Raw genomic sequence first — 21,910 nt, 5'->3', positions numbered from 1 at the left:
CCACCGTTCAGCAGCTGGTATCCTGGCGGACCCATTCCACAAGGACAACAAACTGAAGGCCGCAACCACTGTCGGAAGTCTGGCGGTGCAGACAACCCCTCCCAGCCTTCCGAGGGGAGAGTTGTGGTATGCGGCACCTCTGGACCATGCAGAAACCAAGACATTATAGTGATGCTACGCACCCAGCTAAATCCTGTTATTATACAATTGTAAAGCCACCTGAAAATATGTCAGATAACGGTATTGGTTTTCATCTCTCAGTGTTACCCCTCCCCTCTCTCAGTGTTACCCCTCCCTCTCCCATCTTAAGCACCGGAACCTTCCCCTTCAACCACCAAGTTATCAGCACCACCTCAACCCTGAGGATAAAGGATCTAAGCCTTCCCTCACCTGATAGAATCACCCCCACACAGACTGTTGTTGTCACAAGTAATCATCAAACCTTCCCTCTTTAGTACCCAGACCTACCACTCAACCCCTCTATGCTTATCTACCTATTGTGCTGTTCCATGGGCTATCCTGCCTGCCCCAGACAGGGATAGCCATCTACCTAACCATTGCAATTATCTATGTTTTACTGTATGATTTATCTTTAACTATCTTTATTCCTAATCCATATGTATTTATATTATGTTGTACAAGTTTAGTTATCCTTAGACCAGCAATAAAGAAACAACTGAATAGACTATGTTTATTATTTAGTGATTGCTAGAGAAGCGTAGCTTCTCTATAGTATAGGTGTCCACGTCTGTTCACACTGCCGTAGTCTTTATTCGAACTCTGGTGTCTGCCATTTACCCTAGGCGGATACCACATAGCTCCGAAGTGGTTCGGAATACGAAAAAAAAATTTCCAGTCACCTTAATTTTTTTTTTAAATGAGGGGGGGGGGGGTTAGTAGTGCTCAATAGACACTTTGTGTAAAAGCACCTAAAATAATTAACAATGAAGCTGTTTTAACATAAAACATAGATAGTCTCGTTCATGATTAGCGCAGCCAAAAATCTGTCTTATTATCGTTATATAACAGGAATTGTATCTGTCTGAAAGTCCCGAAGGATCTCGCTAACCTCTGCACCGATATGGTTGTAATTCTCATAGGTCCTGGGAAGGTTTATGACTATTTTAGGGGATTGAAGAGCAGCCGAGTAATTAAAAATTTCTAATATATTTTGATTAAATGTCTGTCAGTTAGAGCATTACTGAAGAACCAACTGTATTATACACCTGATATTCATTTTAATATGGAATAGTTTCAAAAATTCAGCCGTCTATCTTGAAAAGCAGTCGAGAATTTCAAGTTTTCCCTATACCAATTTGAACAGACGAACGTACAAACGGACAGACGGACATACTACATTATAATGTAGCTTTGCTACAAAAAATGCTATCAACCTAACAAATGCAAATTTACTATCATGATTAATAAAAATATTTTTCTTTGGTACAATTCTTCAATTCATATATCACATTTAGATATCATAATAGGCAGGGTTGGTCAGCTGATAATCAGCTGATGTCATGACAGCTGATAATCAGCTGATATCAAAAACAAATGATAGTCAGCTGGTAATCAGCTGATCAGCCCTGAATACATGATTTTTTACAAGTACATGTTAAGAGGGTTATGGGAAGCATAAAAAAACATACTTTAACATTTTGTTGTGTTTTATGGCTCTCAAAAACGGCTATATCAAAAGATCCGTGATGTACAGGGAAACAATTATTAGGAATTCCTAGCAGGATCTATAAAAAATATATCCACCCTTCTGTAAATTAGCCAATAAAAACAATAAATTTAGACACTTGACTACTGAATAATATAATGCTAGGGAATATATATCCAATTCAATATTTTTCGATACTTGCCCCGTAATTTTCAGGTTGCTTAAGGTCTAAAAAACGGACAATAAAATTTTTGGTCTCATGAAGATCAATTGAATGACCCGTAACTTTCAGGGACTTTGCCTACAACAATTCCACCAGTTAATGCTTTAAAAAAGCCATTAATTCTTTATATATAACAATTACAACATACTTTTGTCAATAAAGATACAAGGAACAATAATTTTTTCTTCTCAGACAATTTAGAAGCAAAATAGTTTTCATTTGGTACTTTATCTTCGGTGGTAACTTATTAACGATAGCTATTACTGATTTTCTTATAACTCTTCTTTATTCATGGCATCTACTCGCTTGATACAAAGTCAGCTGTTCCAATTATTTTTCTTCAAATGTTCTTTCTTTGATTTCCTAGTTAACATTCTGAAAAGAAGGAAAAATTTATTGAAAAAATGAATGAGAGACCGAGAACAATATGATTATGCAATAAAAAATATACATGTAAAAATATAGAAAATCGCGCAACCTTTCATTAAAAATACAGTTGTTACTTAGTTTTAGCCAAATGGTTGATTACTTTTATTTCATTATTTTATTAATCATCTAGGGGCTCTCGCCTTTCATACAAGTGTGTCACCACTTCCACCCCCCTTATTTTCAATTTTTAGCCTAACTTAATATCAGCATTAAATGTCCGTCTTTTTTTCTTCGAAAAATATTGTATGTGGAGGTCTATATGCGATATGATGTTGAAGTATCCCTCCCTTCCTGAAGTAAGGAGTTGAAACCCAGAGTGATAAAGCCCAGAAGTTAGGGTTAGAACCCCCTAAAAGGTGCTAACCACATTTATTTTAAAAGTTTGAAAAAATAAAATGTTTATCAGCTTCCCGTGGATATTAAAATGAAAAATTATAAGGTTAAAACCATTTTTTTTGGTATTAATATTCATGGAAAATTGTCTGTAATACGATGCTATATTTGTTTTTTCTTCAGTAAAGCAGCATCAGCTTACAACCAGTTTCAATCCAACGGATACAATTCGGTTTTGAATTAAGCCAAACTGGAAATGAGATTATTACCTTGCAAAAAACTTTGCACAATATTTTCTTGAATGCATTTCTGAAGTCCCTCGCGAATAGAGCGTAAATAAACGGATTTATAGCACTATTACAGTAACCCAACCTAAATATAATAAATCATATGCTTCAATTGACATTAGTAGGTTATATCCATCTATTAATTAAGTTATCAAACTGGCTTTCTATCTATCTGAATGTCGAACTGTCTATCTAACTATATGTCTTTTTACCTATATGACTGTCTATCTGACTTTCTATCAGTCTGGCTATCTGTATGCCTATGATTCTGACTGTCTATCTATATGTCTGTCTATCTGTCTGTATATCTGTATGATTATATGTCTGTCTGTACATCTAAATGCATATCTTTCGGTCTATCTGTATGTTTATACATGTGTAAGTTTATCAAGAATTTTAATTGTCTTTTTTTCTGTCTGTCTGCCTAACAGTTTAGATTTATGTCTTTCTATTGTCTGTCAGTCTATCTGGTTTGTCTTCTGTCCTTCAGACTCTTGTCTGCGTTTTCTGTCTGTCTATCTATATGTTTATCTGTCTGTCTATCTATATATCTATTTGTCTGTCTGTCTATAAGACTTGATATATGTCTGTCAGTCTATTGTCAGTCAGTCTATCTTGCTGGTAGTCTCCTGTCTTCCTGTCTGTTTTTTCTATATGTCTGTCTATCTGTTATTCTTCTGTCTACTTTCTATCTCTCGCTCTATCTATCTATCTTACCAAAAGAATATTGAGAACACAAGAGAAGGAACACAATCTTGACACCAAACTCTGAAGAAAAAAAATATTATATATAAATTAACAGGATGTCTGTCTGTAACATATATAAGATTCTCCTTTATAGTGACGCTTCTATAGGTCCAGGCAAGCTTTATACTAAAGATGGTACTTCGACCCAGCCAAGCAAAAACGCCCCAGGAAAAAAATCATTTACCCCCCGAAAATGTTTTCCTTTCCTTTTGAAAACTAAAATTGAAAGTGAAAGGTTGACTTATCCCCCACACTTTGCTATAGTTAGGTAAAATAGTGTAATCCCTATAAAGATATTAAAATTAAAAACAGGATCGCCATTAAAATACCAAAAACTTTATATTTCAAACAAAATGAAAATAAAATGCAAAATCATACACTAACACAAACTTACACCCACACAAACAAACCTACACACACACCCTCATACACACACACAAACACATAACACACATATTTGAGAACTTCAAAAGCATAAAATTGGAATATATCTATGATAAGGTTATTTTATTATTCTGTGTTCATAATACCAGGCAGGGTTGGAGGGGACATTGAGCTGTTTATTACACTAGTCCTCAAAGCTTTATAATCACATTTTCTTAGCTTAACAATTTGGGGTACTATGATTAAATTTTCATTAAGTTGAGTGTCCAATCATTTCATTCACTAATTTTAATCTACAGAAGGGGTAATTTGTGTATTATTGTTAGGGATGTACATCAATTTATCGGCCATTGTCTTATCCCTTTAGATCCTTGATATAATACTCTATGCGTGTTGTATATTTAATCTTTTTTTTTTCATTTTGAACACGTAAAATGTGTTCTTAAAAGCTTTGTATCAGTCTGAATGAAATGCTGATTTTTTTCTCTCGATAATTTCGAGTTTTATTGATGTTTTAAGTCTGTAAAATAGAAAAATGTTTTAACATTACATTTATATAGATAAGAAAGTTTTTGATTATTTGCATGTGCTTCAATAAGTATAATTTTGGGTTTTTTGTTACTGAGATTCTATTTCTGTTTTTTATCATTTTTTTATCTATTTCTAAATTAGTTTTTTTCATATCTAATTCTTTCTTTATTATAATTCTTGACATCTTAAAGCTACTCTGTGAATAAATAAATATCAGAATCAATTTTAGGATTTCTTGATGATTGGTCTTTGACTATTACAAATATTAATTTACTAATGACTAATATACAAAATGTTCATTTTAGTAACTAGTCTAATATACAGTTTACTTTGTCTCCCAGATTGTTCTACTAACCGTCCATAAAAATCCTTTAAATAATTGTCTGTCTATTTGTTTTTGTTTGTTTGTAGAAATGATTCTCTAAGTTATGATTCAGATGCACACGGAGATTGGTTGTGAGAATCCTTTGGCCAATCTTAGCTGATTGTATTTTACATGCTGACCAGCAATTCTCGTGGAGGCTAGTCAATTATTACATTACCCTGGCCTAGAGTTTTGGCAGGTGTTCCATATTAAGCCACCCTAATTAATGGCACTCTCAAATGAATGAGGAGCATGGACGAGGGAAGGCATGATTTAAGTTTCTTGATAAGTAGAATCCCAAGAGAAATCACCCCTAAAAAATGATCCCCCAAAAATAAAAAATAAATATTTTATAACTAAAATTGAAAATGGGAGAAGGGTTGGTCGACACTCCTTTTTTCTTTTTAAATCTAAAATAAAAAAATTGGGTTATCAAATTAAACATCCCCTTCCTCTAGGGGCGTAGCCGCTAGCATAAAATAAGCAACTTCAATTTTTGTTTGTTTATTCAAGAAAAAAATAAGAAAAAGTCTTATATATATTGTTTGAAATATTTTATCTAAAAACCTCTTTTTTTAATTTTATTTTATTTATGTAGAGCAAGAATTTTAGTGTCTTTCTTTATGATAGCCAATTTTTCATGTGGAGTGTGCAAAAACCATGGATTTAATTCTCTAGTATAGTGATAGGAGAATATCTTCAAGGGGTTGTTAAAACTTAAACTCTTCAAGTTGACCCTCAACAATGTTAGTTTTTAAAAAGAAAAAGAAAAAAATGTTATGGGGAGGGTAGTGATACCCCACCCTTAAATTTAAACCTTCCTTTGACCTGACCTGGAGAATCTTACCCATATCGGTGCATCGGTTAGCGAGATTTTAAGCTACAGACAGACATCCTGTTACTGTTACATATTGATTACTTTTCTCCTTATATGTTTCTTTCTTAGTCTATATATATCTAGGTATCTTTACTTTCTCCTTTCTTTTTTTCTCTGTCTTTTACTCTGTCTACTTCAATCCCCCAACCCCCTCAACCGGACCCAATATATTATTCCAACCTTGCGCTGGGCTTGCAGTTTACTAAACAAAGAACGCTTCTTTGATTGTTGGCCAAACCCTGTGCACACCACTGTTTCCTTTTTAACAAATTTTGTAATAATATTACTATCGACCTTTTTTAAAGGAAAGCTTTTTTTTATAATTATTGTCGGTCCGTCCGTCCGTAATGGTTAGCTCTTTACGTTAATGTTAAAATTGTCCTATAGATTCCTTTAACAATTAGGTATGATTTATAGCGTAGCAACTCTATAATCGTTACCAGAAAGTCAATACATCCATTTAAAAATGTTGTTTTTTAAAGTTTAACAACAATCTTCTATAATTATCTTATTCATCAAATTTTTATTACACTGATTCCTAATACAACAAGGTTCAATGTTATAAGCGAAGCATCTCTATAATCAAGTCTTAAAAGTATGTTCTTAAACAGTATCCTGTATTTTATCAGTTTTCCAACAAATTTACTTACAATTTTGTTTATATATATATATTCAGCTTCTTAATTTCTGACACTCTACAAGTGTTAATGTTTGTTTTAGAGTGTTGCTTTAATGGATGTTGTCATCCTTGTTCTTTTGTTTTCTTACTAAAAACAAACTGTGGTTTTTAATTCAGCAATCAGCACTGTTTACAAATTTTATCCTTCTCTGTTTAACAAATTTTTAAATGGTATTATTTTCCTTTTTCTTTTATTTTCTTACTAAATGCAAACTGTGGTTTTTAATTTCTCACTGTTTACAAATTTCATCCTTCTCTCTTGGCAAAGTACCCTTATAAAGTAACAAGGACAATTATTCATAAAACAAGTATGACAACTCATAGTATGGACAAACGGACAAAGTGAGTCATAGAACAGGTAAAGAAAGTAATAATAATGGATTTATTGTAACTTGTATGTTGCACCAGATTTTCATGTACTATTAATAAAGTAATACTCCCAGCTGGCTAAAAAAAATACCCCGAATCAACAACTTTGCCCAATCACCTTCCCTTCATTTTGATGAACGAACTGACCAAAAAATGCTATCCATTTTAGCAACTTAAATTGATGAGAAAATTTTCCCCTATAAGTATTACGTATATATCCATTATACTAGTAGATCAATCTTTTTTCTCTCTCTCATTTTTTAAATATATTAAAACATTTCTAATAAACTTTATCCTCCTCCAAAACTTGATGCTTCTCTTGGAAATTCAAATTCCAAAATGTTATGAAACATAATTGACATAAGAAATACAGCAATTTACTTAGAGTTTTAAATCCTAACCAATGCCTTATTTATTTAATTATTGACCTATGGATTTCAAACATGCTGATTCCTGTAACATTTAGGTAAGATTTAGAAAGCGTAGCTACTCATTAATTGTTTCCAGAAAGTACAATGATACATTCTAAACTTAAGAAGTTAAAATATTTTAAAGCATAAATCTTCGTAATCAAGTCCTACAAATGTAAGTATGTCATTTAACAATTTTGCAACAAACTTACATACAATTTTGTTAAGACTTTCTACATTGAATTTTGAATCTCTACGAATAATATTAGATGCTGTATCATAGTTTGTGGTTTATTGTATGCTAAATTGTTTTATTTTAATTTTCATCTTTGTGTGTTATAACCGTATAAAGTCTTATTATGAACATCCATGTAAGTTTATTTTGTCCATTTTTCTCAACATAAATCAGTGTCAGATGGAAACTATATTTATATTCATACATATATATGTGCATATTGTTTACAAACTTATATATCTATCTATTTATCTATCTATCTATCTATCTATCTATCTATCTATCTATCTATCTATCTATCTATCTATCTATCTATATTTATCTATCTATCTATATTTATCTATCTATCTATCTATCTATCTATCTATCTATCTATCTATCTATCTATCTATCTATCTATCTATCTATCTATCTATCTATCTATCTATCTATCTATCTATCTATCTATCTATCTATCTATCTATCTATCTATCTATTTATCTATCTATCTATCTATCTATCTATCTATCTATCTATCTATCTATCTATCTATCTATCTATCTATCTATCTATCTATCTATCTATCTATCTCTGGTACCTGCCAATATAAATGGTAAAGAAGGGAAGCCAACACACAACAAAACATCCAACAATAATTCCTGCAGTTTTATTTAAAATCTTTAATTTTGTTACATTTAGAATTCAACCTTATCAGACTGGGATCTAAAGGAATAATACAACGAATTTGTTAACATCCCCAATGATGATTAACAAAACTTTCCCTTGTGTTAATTAAAATTATTATTACAATTATTACAAGTAGTTTGGAACCAAGCAATCAAAATTCAATAATAGTACCTTAAGTTTTAAGTCAAAGAATTTATTGTGATTATTAAACTTTGGGTACTAGTGTAATTTACTTTTATAATAAATATTTGTATACATCTTTTAGTTTTCCAAGATCTTGCATAAGTAAATGATTACTTTTTCTTTTTAGGTAAGCTAGAAATAAATCTAAAAGTATAATTGCTTATGATTAATTAAAGATTTTCCAATTTCCTATAGTTTTGGCTGCTTTAGTCTCCATTCGAAACTTTCGAACCTGAAATATTTTATAAAACTATTTACAGGGTGTTCTTTTTAAATCATCAAATGTATTGCTTTATTCGACCCACTTACCATTGAAATGAATTTAGCAATAATATCTTATTTTTATTGGCTTGGGAAGTTATATGTATGGTTTTTAAGTCATAATTTATTGAAAATTTAAAAATGTTTGTTTCTGATATAAAACTTACCAAAAGAATAAAGGAAATAAGATATTAATGATTATATTTTTTCCCCTTGAACAAAACACCCTGTATGATTTTAATATGTATATCAATCTAGTATTTTGATTAACGAAGTCACTTTAATATCATAGTCTGTCTGTAAGTTGACAAAATTACTTACTATAATCTTTTTGTTACTACCCTACTTTTAGACATAACAGAACAAATCCCATAAAGTTTCATAGGCAAGCTTACGGTTCTAATTATCTATCTATCTATCTATCTAGCTACCTGAGACTTAATATTTCTTTTAGCAAAAGATTTATTATTAGAAACACTTGAAGTTCTTCTCTTATCTTCATCTCCTATCAAACTAAAAATAAATATTCATAAATATGGCAACAAGACAAACAAATATTAACAAATCTAGAATGAAAGGGGCATCCAAGAGAAGGTCTATGATTACCCCCCAACCCCCCCAAATTTATTTTAAATATTACTTTGTTGATGATCTATGAACCAATCAATTAATTAATATATCTTACAAGAATGAATCATTTAATGTACTGACAATCAATCAATGAATGTCTCTTACAACCAATCGATTAATCTTTCATTAAATTAATTAACATAACTTGAGATTAATCAATCAATTTGTTTGTTGAAGAAGGATCATTTTTTGCTTTAGTGTCTATGAACTTATTGATTAACATATATTTTAATCAATCAATGAGTTTACATGAACCATTCAATTAATAAATGCATCTTGCAATCAATCATCCAATCAATGTACTTACTCTATGGTCAGATTCATCTTTACTTCAGTGTCTATAATTTAATCAAGCAATCAACATATCTTACAATCAATAAATCAATGTTTCAAATATGAGCCAATCAATTAATAAACGTACTGACCTGCTTGTAGGAGAAGGAGGATCGGATTCATCCTTACTCTCGTGTATATAGACCATTTAATCAATTGATTAATTCAATCAATTTATTTTTTAAAATCAACCAAATAATGCATCTTGCCATCAATCAATCAATCAATCAATGTACTGACCTGTTTGTAGGAGAAGGAGGATCGGATTCATCCTACTCTCATGATTATGGACCATCACCAGTGCGTCTTTCAATCAACCGATCAATGCATCTTGCAATCAATCAATCAATGAATGTACTGACCTGCTTGTAGGAGAAGGAGGATCGGATTCGTCCTTACTCTCGTGTCTCAGGTTTCTGATTGTGTAGATTAATTTTCCTCGCGGGCCTTTAAATAGAATATTTATTCCAGTATATCTTCGAAACCGATTAATATATGGTGGATTAGAACCGGTTCTAAGCAATACTGAAAAAGTATGTATAGCATGGTATTATATCCAGCTTTCTAAGAATATAAAAATGTACAAATTATAAGATTTTTTTAGCCTGTAACTGCGGTATCTCGGGACTAATAAAACTGCTTTTAATCTTATAATTGTACATTTTCATATCTGTGTAAAACTGTTAGTAATACGATGCGATAAATAACTATTCTGTTTATATCCGCTGATTGGAAACTATTCTAAAATATAAACGAGGCAAAAAAAAGTAATTAATCTTATAACTTTTTATGCTACTATCAGCGGAAACTGTTTATTATATGATGTGTAAATAACTATAACTTTAATTGGACAAGAGTAAAAAAGTGTTATAACCAGCAAATAGGGACAGAAAAAACGTTAAATAGTAGTAAATTCATCGATTTTGATTTTGTTATACCAACCTTTGTTATTTTTGTATGTTTTTTGTAAAATTTAAAAAAAATGTAGGTATAAAATTCTTTCTAAATATAGCTTCATATTTCTGGAATATTGTTGTTAGATATTTTAAACAACAAAATTTTAATTATTGATCGGATACTAGAACAAATTTATGTCTTATTCATAAAAGATTTATTGAAAAAAGAAGCAGCTTATTTTAGTTTTAAAATAAAATAAAATTAAGGGGGGAGGGAGCTTTAATGTCACTTTGTGTATTACTTTAGGCTTGATTTTTTTAGGTTATATTGAGCAGAGGCTAGCCTAACAGGATTAGGACACCGCAGAGTTGGGCCCCCAACATGGGTTAGATATACATAGTAGTAGAGACAAAATTTAGAAGAATTAGGGCTAATAGGTAAGTTAATGAAAAGTATGACAATCCTGAAAAAATTAAAATTAAAATTGAACTTTCAATATGGACATATTATGTCAGTCATGGTCACTTTTTATTAATGCAATATAATCGACGCGTAATCTCCCATAAAATTCTATATCGATATACTGACAACAGGTTGGAAGAAAGGGAAATTTTTACCCGCTTAACAAACAAAAACATACGACTTATAAAGTTGCTTTGCTTCTAAAATATATGAAAAATATCGGTACTTGCTTACATGTGGTAGACTGGAGCACCGAAACCCCCCCCCCCCGCTTAGTTTTGACAAAAATCAAAAATAAGGGGGGGGTAGTTTTTTAATGTCTGGAAAAGGCAAGGAGGAAAAGGGCTCAGCAAGGCAAAGACTTAACCCCCCCCTTAATTTTGAAGAAAATCAAAAATAAGGGGGGGGGGTAGTTTTTTCACTGTACAACACGCCAGAAAGTTGAGTGAGGTAAATCAAGAAAATCCAGTATACCAGAGGGGAAACCTTATTACAGGGATATTCATGTTTTGGGGCATAATTTCCTTATTTATTGACTTTGGCCAGTAAAAGGTTTTAATTTTGCGCAAAATTAAAACCTTTTACTGTATACTGGATTTACTTGATTTACCTCACTCAACTTTCTGGCGCGTTGTACAGTGAAAAAACTACCCCCCCCCTTATTTTTGATTTTCTTCAAAATTAAGGGGGGGGGGGTTAAAAACTACCCCCCCCTTATTTTTGATTTTTGTCAAAACTAAGCGGGGGGTTAAAAAACTACCCCCCCCTTATTTTTGATTTTTGTCAAAAATAAGCGGGGGGGGGGGGGGTTTCGGTGCTCCGGTCTTCACATGTAAGCAAGCACCAAAATATCTTACTTGTTGAGGATTTTGATGATAGAAAAGTTCTTTTTGATGGTAAAACACCATTTGGCCTGAAAAAAGATTTTAAAAATAACACAAAACTGTAATTAATAAATAAATATTACCTATTTTAAAAACACTTTTGGGAAGGGGAAAATTTTTACCACAGGGATTTCTCCCCTAATTCCCATAATAGTTTAAAACCCACTCTGGACTGATGACTAGCTTTGCTGTCAAAAAAACCATATCGATCCAGTGGTTATAAAGATTCTTCGGTAAAAACACCAATAAAGATGGGAACCCAGTAATAGTGTCGGACTGATTATGACGTAAAAAAAAAAAAATTAGCCAATGAGAGGCTATTATTTACCAATGGTAAAATTTATAGTGGCCTCTCATTGGCTAATTATTTTTTTTACGTCATAATCAGTCAGACACTTTTACTGGGTTCTAAAGATAGACATTCTGTTACTGTTAAAGAAAGATATCTAATGAAAAATGTAAGATCTTACTTCTTTTGTTTAGCCAAAAATGATCTTGATGTCTGCGTCTCCTAAAATAAAAAATAAAATAAAATATCCTATTAAATAAAGTAATAAGTATTTTTCTATCTGATTTAATTTTAGATTTAAGACTTCGAATGGTTTTAAGCTATTTTTTTCCTTTCTTACCCGTTCGCATGCAGTACCCCCCTAGATGCAAAACCGGTTGAAATTATATAAAGAATAATTTTATTTTTTTTAAATATGTGATTCAAATCACCAAACCTTTCAATTACTAAATACTACAATACTTTAGATTAATGTTATACAAAAACTAATAAGTTTTCTCCTCATAAAATAGGTCAATTATTGTTTTTCTTTAACTTATATATCTATCTATCTATTAACCTGATCAGAGAAGCTTCTCTTTAAGTGTATACATTTCCTCTGCTGCCTGCTAGTTCCATTATAGGCATCTAAAACATATTTCAATTATAGATTAAAATAAGATTATTATTTAAAGTAAAAAAAATTTTTATAACTCATTCTCTATTCTTTATATTTTCACTCTCTCTCTTAGAACCGTTTCGGGGCCATACTAAAAATAATGTATCTTATCGCTTTAAAGACAATTTTCAAAGATCAATATAAAAATGACAAAATGAACGAAAAATCTGGTATTATTCTTATACCAAAAATTGTAATCTTATGAAGAGACAATTTTGTTTATCATCATTTGGATGTACATCAATTTATCGGCCATTGTCTTATCCCTTTAGATCCCTGATTGCCTCCTTTAATACAAAATGAATAATTAGAGAGTGCAATTTGGCCAATTAATTTTGCACAACAATTTGTAATAATTACAAATTTGTAACATGCGTAGTTGTAATCAGTGCTCGGCACCCGCTAATCTTTTATTATAGCGGCTCGGCAGTTCCAAGGAAAAAAAGTGGCTCAACTGCAGCTTAAGAATGTAGATCTGCGGCTGTAGATTCTTCTAAGTATCTTCAGCCGCGGATTTATACACAATTAGCGGGTGTTTGCGACAAATTCAAAATAAATGCGGCCTTTAAGCAGAAGCTATTTCTTTAATAATAAAAGTAAAAATATATCATCTTGAACTTATAATGGAATATTTTGCTTTACACTTTTGTGTTAAATTAAATTTTTCATTTTATAAATCGTATGTAATTGGCTACAAATTTGTCTTCTTCAACAAATTCGTTGCTTTTTGTAAGTTTATTTTTGATATAAGGAATAGTAAATATCATTATAATTAATTGATATTCGTAATATAAAAAAACTTTTACTTTTAATTTTTTTACCCCTATTTCGTTCTTTTTACTCTCTTATTTTCAACAGTTTTCTTTTCATGCTGCGTTACTCATGGAAATAATAGTTCTTGTTACAGACAAATATAAAAGATGAAACCGAATGAATCTTTAGTTTGTTAGTAAGTTGATATCTGGCAAAAATGCATTGACATCAGAGGCGTGCAGAAGGGGGATGTGGGGTGGGGCATCCACTTGAATAGTAAAATAAAGGGGGGTGGATAGTGATACATCACCCTAAGTGGTCACTATTCTACGACCGTCTACACCCCACTTGACAGGAGGGTGTCAAGATAATAAAGTATTCCTTATAATTCAGGGGGTATGAACAAAAACTTGTCTTATTCGCGCGTAAATTTACAGTCAAAGTGTTTTTTTTTAATTTTAAAATATTGATTTTGTATATAAGGAGTGTGCAATTATGGGGGTGTATTCAATCCCTGAAAACAAAATTAAATCCCTCATGTTTTTATTAGACTCCGCCTAAATTTCACACTATACTATACCCCTATCGATTTTGGTTTAAGGAGGGTGTAAAAAATCTTAAAGGGTTTTTTTTTGGGTGAGCTTCGCCAAACACCCTAGCAAAACCCTGTGGACACCACTAATTCTATACATTAAAGGTTAAATTTAAGTGACTGCTTTATTGATTTTAATATTTCAGTACTTTCAGCTTCGCATCTTATTTAAGTACTTTACCTCTTTTCAAAGGGAGTTTAAAGGGTTTTTCTATTCAACATTCGATTTTACCTTTAGAATTGTATAAGCTACTGTTAGTCGTGTTGCTGCGCTATCTATGTACAAAAACCTCCCTGTTTAAAAAGCTGTGAGAAAGTTGTTATTCCTTGCATTTGACAGCCGGATAAAGTTAGCATTACTGGTTGTTCTAACAAAAAAAGTAAAAAACTCTACAAAATTATTTGCAGTGGGACAAAATGACTAAAAATCAGCCATGTGACGTCATAAAAATGAGGGAGATGAGAGGGAAAGTGGGAAAGAAAACCACAAAAAAAAATATGTATAATAATAATAATATGACGTCACATGGCTGGTTTTAGAGTCATTTTGTCCCACTACCATTATTTCAATTATAAAAATTAAATTGAGATATCTATAGCCTACAAGGACTCCGAAGCTTTTCAATGTTTTTTTTGTGGAGAGGGGGAGGGGGGGATGTAACAACCCCTTTACTCATTAGACGCCCTTGATATCCAAAGTGTTTCTTAAAATAATTGTACACAGATTGTCAATAATTACAATTACAATAGGATAAAATTTTCATTGAAATTTTTTATATAGATTTAAGGCTATATTCCTATGGGGTAAGGCTGATTTTTAGTAGCACGTCTACTCTATAATTATAACAAAACCATTTGTTCGTCCGTCCGTATGTCATTTTGACACAATGGAAGATGATTAAAGTCCCTCCACAGATTTTGACGTCATACGATCGAATAGCCAACGAGAGGCCAGTATACACTGTAATTGACCAATGGTAAAATTTTTGCTGTTCCCTTATTCGTTATTTTATCGTATGACGTCATAATTTGTGGAGAAACTTCAATCATCTTTGTCACAATGTCATGAATATCCTTGTTTTTTTTTCATACTAATTACTGCATGCATATTAGACATTTTAGATTTTTTACATGTTTTGTAAGAACACTTTTACAATGCATCTTTTAAATCCTCAACAAAAATAGCATTTCTCACTTCACAATTACTCCACAAGAAATAAAGCCACAACTTAATTAAATTGATTTTTAGGAAATAATGGCGGAAACTTCAAAGACAATGAATCTTTCTTAAAACTTTCAAAACTAAACATACATGATAGCATTAGGTTTAGACAGGCAAACAACTCACCTCCGTTCGTAGCGTAGGCCTCTTGTATTTGTGCGGCGCACGAGTTTTGGCGGGAAAAACTGTGATGGCGGTTAGAATTTTGGCGGGAAAAGTTGTTGTGATGGTGGTGACCAGGTACTGCAAATTAGATGTCGTCTTTTTTTAATTTTCAATGTGGAGACAGGTGTAGAATAGGATGTTCAGGGATCTAAAGACGATGGCCAATTAATTGATGTTCCTCCCCAATGATGATACCCAAATTTACCCCTTCTGTAGATTGATTTAGTGGTTGAAACGTCTTTAAACACCCAACTTAATGAACCAACCAATCAAAATTTAATAAAAGTCCCAAAAGTTGTAAAGCAAAAAAAATAAAAAAAAAAACTTGGGGACTAGTGTAATGTGCCCGATGTCCCCTCCCTCCCTGATTATTTGGATTAGACTGTTCTGATACTGGGAGATGGAAAGTGTGGCATCGCTACAAATAAATAATCTTAAGGAGGTTTAAAACTTCAACAATTCCTCTGATTTTCTGGAAGCCCTTTGATTATAAGGCCTTTGTCTGAAAATCTTTTTCAATAATCCATTTTTACAGACAAACATCCAGTTACTTTAGTACATATAGTAGTAAGAATGAACAATTATTGAAAATTATAAAGAAAAGACATTCCTGTTAAGGTATTATGTAAATGTGTTTGATGTACTCCACTGCTGAGGTCCTTCGAACCTCTGCACATAATAACCATTTAAAAACAAAGATGACAACATCAATAATAAACAAACCATATAAAAATGTACAATTAGACAAAGTGCAGATAGGCAGATATTCAGTTACCATAACAAAAAAGAGAAATTTTCAGCGATAAATGATAGGAAAAATTATGAAACCTTTATAACAAAAAACACGTATGACTATTGAAGTATGGCCAACAAACCAATACGACGGATCAATTAAATGATATACCGCTGTTTATACCGTTACAGACTAAAGGATGGATGGACAGTCAGATAATGTGAATTAAAGATTAGCTACTAAAGGATAGTGTTTTAAGGGTGTATGAGATGTTATCAATGCAAAATAGACTAAAACCTTTTTATAACAGTGTCCTAACCTTTCCTATAAAACTATGGAATGTTTTCTAATTGATCCAGCCATTTACGAAATCTTATCTTACACACATATATACACATTACACACAACTTACTAATTTATTTGAAAGAATTGATTATAATATTTTGAAACCTTTAGATGTTTTATAATCTATAAAATTTAAATTTAGACTAACCTTTTAGAGCAAATTGAATCCTTTTAAATAAATCTAAATTGGAAAAGTGTCTGTATATCCCAGGGATAATACAATGGGTGATAAACAAAATTACCCCTGTAACAGATAAAAGTTATTGGTGGAAAAGTTAGGATCCTGCTACTTTGTGCAACCCAATCTTTATTTAACATAAATCTCGGAATCATTTAAAACATCGAAACATCCTGTTACATATAAAAAATCAATGATCTTAAGGGAAGATAAATGGATTTTAGAACCCATTGGTGTTAAACAAAATTACCCCTTCTGTAGATTAAAGTTGTTGGTTGAAAAGTTCCGACACTATTAGTATGGACTCAACCTATCAAAATTTAATTAAAGTACCCACAGTTTTGAGCAAACGAATAAGATAGCGACTTTTTAAAACTTTAGGTACCAGTGTAATTTGCAATCCTATGTCCCCCTCATACCACCTTATAAAACAATACAATTTTATTCCAATGCCCTCTCCCTCTCTGCCTGTAAAACACAGATTGCAATTTTATTTTCTATTTCTGGACAGAATTGGGTGTCCCATCCCATCCACAAGAATAAGATTTATCAAAGTTTTATAAAATCCCCCAAAAATGAAATACGAAATTAATTTGGGACCACAACCCTCACAAGAGAAATAGCCCCCCAGAAAAAATACTCCACCAAATTAACAAACAAAAATTCTTGCTTTATCAAATTTTTTTGTTTCGTGACGATTGCAGAGCTTCATGTGCTTTAATATTGCATTTTAAAAAGGTTTTATTTTTGTGTGATTGTGAGAAGACATAAAATGGAAATCCAAATGAATACAGATTAAGGATTCATTTTATCAAGAGAGGAAGGGAAAGGATAACAGTGGTTAATTATTTTTTGCTTTCATCTTATTAACATGTTAATGCAGGGACGTTAGAATGGGGAGAGGGGTAAATAAGTATTAATAAATTTTCTACCAGAAAAATGTTGAACTTCTGAAATTTCTGATATATATGTTGTACTTTCAAGAAATCTTTATAAATGTCTTGATATTGTTAGAAGCTAGGGGTGAAGCACCAAGTTCTCTATATATAGTAAAACATATAATATTTATAATTGTTTTTTTGCTTCTTTTTATTGCATCTTATGCCAGTTTTGGTCTTGTTATTTTAAAACGGCATCAAATGTACATTTGAAAATTTTGCAAAATTCTTGATAATGTCTTTAAAAATTTTTAATATTCTATTATTGAAAAAAGTTTTTGCGATATAAAAATTATACAATATGACTAAAATTCAAAACTTCTTTTTACAAACTTTGCTTGCAGGATTATGTTACTGTACTTTGTAAACAAAGCAGGGATGATTACATCCATTAGCTGCAACAAGTTACATGCATGGAAAAATCGTTAATTTAGGCATGTTAAAATTGTCCTATGAAATGCAACCTTTGCATGTTGATTTATGTAATAGTTGAGTACGATTTAGAAAGCGTGGATGTGCAAAATTCTGCCGTAGGTAACTTATATATATAATATATAAGGATATATCTATCTATAATACAAAGTAGTACGATGTCTGTCTGTCTGAAGCTTAAGATCTCAGTAACCACTGAACCGATTGTACTCTACTCTTCAGGGCATATACCTACTGGTCCTGTAATGGTCTTAAGCTATTTTCTTGGGGGGTGGGACACCCCGAACCCCCCAAAAAATGAAAAATTTACTTTTTACTTTTTCTTTTTAAATCTAAAATATGAAAAATTAGGTTGATCTTTCCGCGGATATTAAAATGAAAATTAATGATTTAAATTCCAGTTTTGATGACCCTGGTTCTAATCTAGCGGAAATTATCCGGATTTGAAGCCATACTGGAATATAATTACATTTTAAAGGCAGGCTAGTTTTTTTCCAGGTGCCATGATAACCTTATTTTTTTTTGCAAATGAAATGGTTATATTCCTAGTGAATGTTGCCAACTCTATGTAGTCTTTTTCCAACTTTCCATGATCTTTTTCTCGGGTTGTCCTCCCCCTGAAATATAAAAATAAATTTTAAATAATTTAACGATATTTTTGATCATGCTGAGCCAAAATTTATATAAAACAAGCGCCGAAAAGCCGTAAAAGATAGCTCTAAAACTTTTTTTGGCAACAATTTTAATGTGGTACAATTATCCTATTTAGCTAATTTAGAATATTTTGAGTGGATCAATTTTACAATCAAGTCCTAAAATGTAATTATCCCCTTAAACAGTATCCTGTATTTAAGCAACTTATAAATCAATATTCTGCTTATTAAGTTCTGACCTTTTTTGTCTGCTTCTAAATTATTTTCTGCTACTTGGATATAAGTGACATTATTGGTTGATTTTCAATGACCCAATAGAAAGGTTGCACAAGGTTGATGCGATAGGGAGATACAGTTATTCAACCCTTTCCCCTTCTAGTGTTTTACTCTAATGTCTACTTACCTATGAATCCCCATACCACCAATATCAGTGCTACCATTCTTAACTCGGGTAAAACCCTGAAACAAAAATATATATTTAGATAGATAAAGAATATAAGAGAGAGAGAGAGAGAGAGAGAGAGAGAGAGAGAGAGAGAGAGAGAGAGAGAGAGAGAGAGAGAGAGAGAGAGAGGAAGACAGACAGACAGACGGACAGATAGACAGACAGACAGACAGACATACAGACATGCAGACATGCAGACATACAGACAGACAGACAGACAAACAGACAAACAGACAAACAGACAGATATAGATAGAGAGAGATGAACCATTTTTCTTAAATCTCTTATTATGGACGGACGTTCGGACATACCCAAACCTTCAAAGTAGCTACGCTTCTAATAATATGTAGACGTACGCCCCAAAAACCTTGGCTAAGGTTAAGTGCAAAAATGTTCTTGAAAACTTTCCTGTGCATTACAATCAGGAAGGGAGGGGACATTGGACTGTAAATTGAATTGGTACCCAAAGTTTTATAAACATGTTAACTTATTTGTTGGCCCAATAAATTTTATTGAATCTTGATTGGTTGGTTCAAAACTAGTAGTGTCCAACAAACCCAATCTATAATTTTAATCTTCGGAAAGGGATAATTTTGATCATGATGTATATAAATTTATCGTCCATTGTCTTATCCCTTAAGATCCCTGATTGCAACTTAGGTTTCAAAATAACAGAATTTGAGAATCACTAGAGAACAAGGATGCTAGCATCCGATTCCAGACGAACATTGGCAATTTTAGAGTAACAATGCTTTGAATATAGAAGAGAATATGAAATTAAATAGTGTATAGTCACAGGAATTACCAATTCATAAACAATTTCGTCAGTATATTGTGATTACTGGAGGGAAGAAAGGGGTGTATATTAATCTAACAGACACTTTCCTATGTTGTATACAATTGTGTAAGTACACTTATCTAAACAAGGGTTACAACAGTCATAAAAGCGAAAATCAATAAATCGGACAGAATAACGAACAAACATAAAGTAAAACTTTCTAAATTTTCAATAATATCTATAAATCCACAAAATATTGTTTTAAATTTATCAATTGCCTTTTTGATAATAATTATAGAGTTGCTACGATTTCTAAATTTTACCTAACTATTACAGGAATCACCACCCAGCATATACTTTTATCGCATTATATCAAGAAACATGTCGCATTAATACGTCCTTAATAACGTAACTTTTTTATTACTATACAAATGACGTTTCATATTTTTAAAATTTTTTTAAAGGACGTATTGTGTACCAAAAACATGTCGTTATCTTTAAAAAACCTCACAAAAAAATATAAATAATAACAATATTTTGAATTTAATGACATTTTATCTTAAATAACGGCACATTAAAATTTTTCCTTTAAAACGTCCAGAAAAACAAGATGGCCGCCAAACTTTTAAAATTGTATTATATTTCTTTATTATTTGTGGTAAATAAAATGATTAAATTTAATTCAATTTAAATCATTTAAGGCTGTATTAAGACGTCGAATTTTTATAAAACGTCAAAAAAATTTTATAATGTATTATTTACTTACACACAAATTAGTAGAAATAATTCAGGGTTAAAATTAATCTAACAATTTTGAATCAAACACATGATATGTTTCTATTGTTTCATTGCTTACTGAAAAGTTTCATGACCTATATACATATATGGTTTTATTCTTTCTAGAAGGTCTCACCAAAAAAAATTGTTTTATAATATACATGCATAAAGAAACTAAAATACAAATTCATAGTGGTGTCTGTAGTACTAATATCCTTCATTTCATTACAAAATAATAATTGTCAAACTAAAAATAAGGTCAAAACATTGAGAAAACAAAGCTAAACAATTAGTGATTTCAACTGCAATCTGGTGTCAAAATCAGTAACTATTTGATCCATTTCCTTTTTAAATTTATATAAGATCATTTTAATGCGTCCTTATTTATCAATATGTCATTTAAATTATTTAATTAATGAAGATGACTTATTACAAATAAAGGACGTTTTGATTCCATATTATTTATTTTATTTACTGTCACATTAATATGTAATTCTATAAGATGTATTAATATGTGGAAAAAATAGAATATGACGTATTGAAACAACCTTAATTTTTATATTTAATCAGGCATTAATTTGTAATTTCTTTTTTTAAGAAAAATAATGGCAAATAAAAAGCAATTAAGGCCATATTAATAAGTCATTTTCTTTAAATACGTCACAAAAAAGACGTATTGAAAATTAACGACATGTCAATCCAACCTTTCTAAAGAAACAAAACCACTTTAGTAGATGCTGGGCATTTCATATTTGAAATCGATAAGACAAGGTCCAATTAAAGATAAAAGCTATTCGTTACGGACGTATGAACGTTTAGACCGATCATTATTATAGAAAAGCTTCGTTTTCAAAAACAACATTAAACTTATTTTCAAGTTGAGAAATGTTTGCCGTTTTTTTGTTGGTGAAATTTGAGATAGTGTGTCCGTCATTAGTCTTCTCCTAATATGCCAGGGATATAAAGGGATAAGACAATGAACGATAAAATGAAGTACATCACCAATAATGTACTATAACACTTAAATTAACACTTTTGAAGCGCAGTGGGTTATAGAATGTTTTACATTAAAAAACAAACAATATAGCGGTGAAGATAAAAT

At 31.3% G+C, this 21,910-nt stretch overlaps 3 protein-coding genes across 4 annotated transcripts in view; 1 reads left to right on the top strand and 2 right to left on the bottom strand.

Annotated features, from left to right (window-relative positions):
• The window catches only part of LOC145305885 (protein FAM221B-like), a 519,245-nt gene that overhangs the window by 74,260 nt on the left and 423,075 nt on the right, over positions 1 to 21,910 (top strand). The window lies entirely within an intron of this gene.
• LOC145305483 (uncharacterized) lies at positions 1,342 to 16,206 on the bottom strand. The gene is made up of 12 exons (XM_080147101.1): positions 16,143 to 16,206; positions 15,491 to 15,610; positions 12,699 to 12,766; positions 12,321 to 12,361; positions 11,824 to 11,879; positions 9,970 to 10,054; positions 9,076 to 9,157; positions 8,575 to 8,615; positions 8,112 to 8,174; positions 3,656 to 3,706; positions 2,921 to 3,023; positions 1,342 to 2,264 (listed from the first exon to the last, which is right to left on the bottom strand). The coding sequence occupies exons 1-12, from the start codon at positions 16,204 to 16,206 to the stop codon at positions 2,253 to 2,255; spliced, it is 786 nt and encodes a 261-aa protein (XP_080003227.1). The 3' UTR covers positions 1,342 to 2,252.
• The window catches only part of LOC145305480 (putative G-protein coupled receptor No9), a 41,077-nt gene continuing 37,794 nt past the window's right edge, over positions 18,628 to 21,910 (bottom strand). Inside the window, exons 8-9 of the mRNA XM_080147099.1 lie at positions 19,212 to 19,267; positions 18,628 to 18,772 (exon numbers count right to left, since the gene is read on the bottom strand). Of these exons, the coding sequence (XP_080003225.1) occupies positions 18,628 to 18,772; positions 19,212 to 19,267 (201 nt within the window). The remainder of the gene's footprint in view (positions 18,773 to 19,211; positions 19,268 to 21,910) is intronic.

Source organism: Acartia tonsa, chromosome 14 (genome assembly GCF_053477335.1).
Source record: "Acartia tonsa isolate MP-2025a chromosome 14, ASM5347733v1, whole genome shotgun sequence".
Lineage (NCBI taxonomy): Eukaryota > Metazoa > Arthropoda > Copepoda > Calanoida > Acartiidae > Acartia > Acartia tonsa.
The sequence above is the reverse complement of the archived record's forward strand: the minus strand, read 5'-3'. Positions and strand labels throughout refer to the sequence as shown.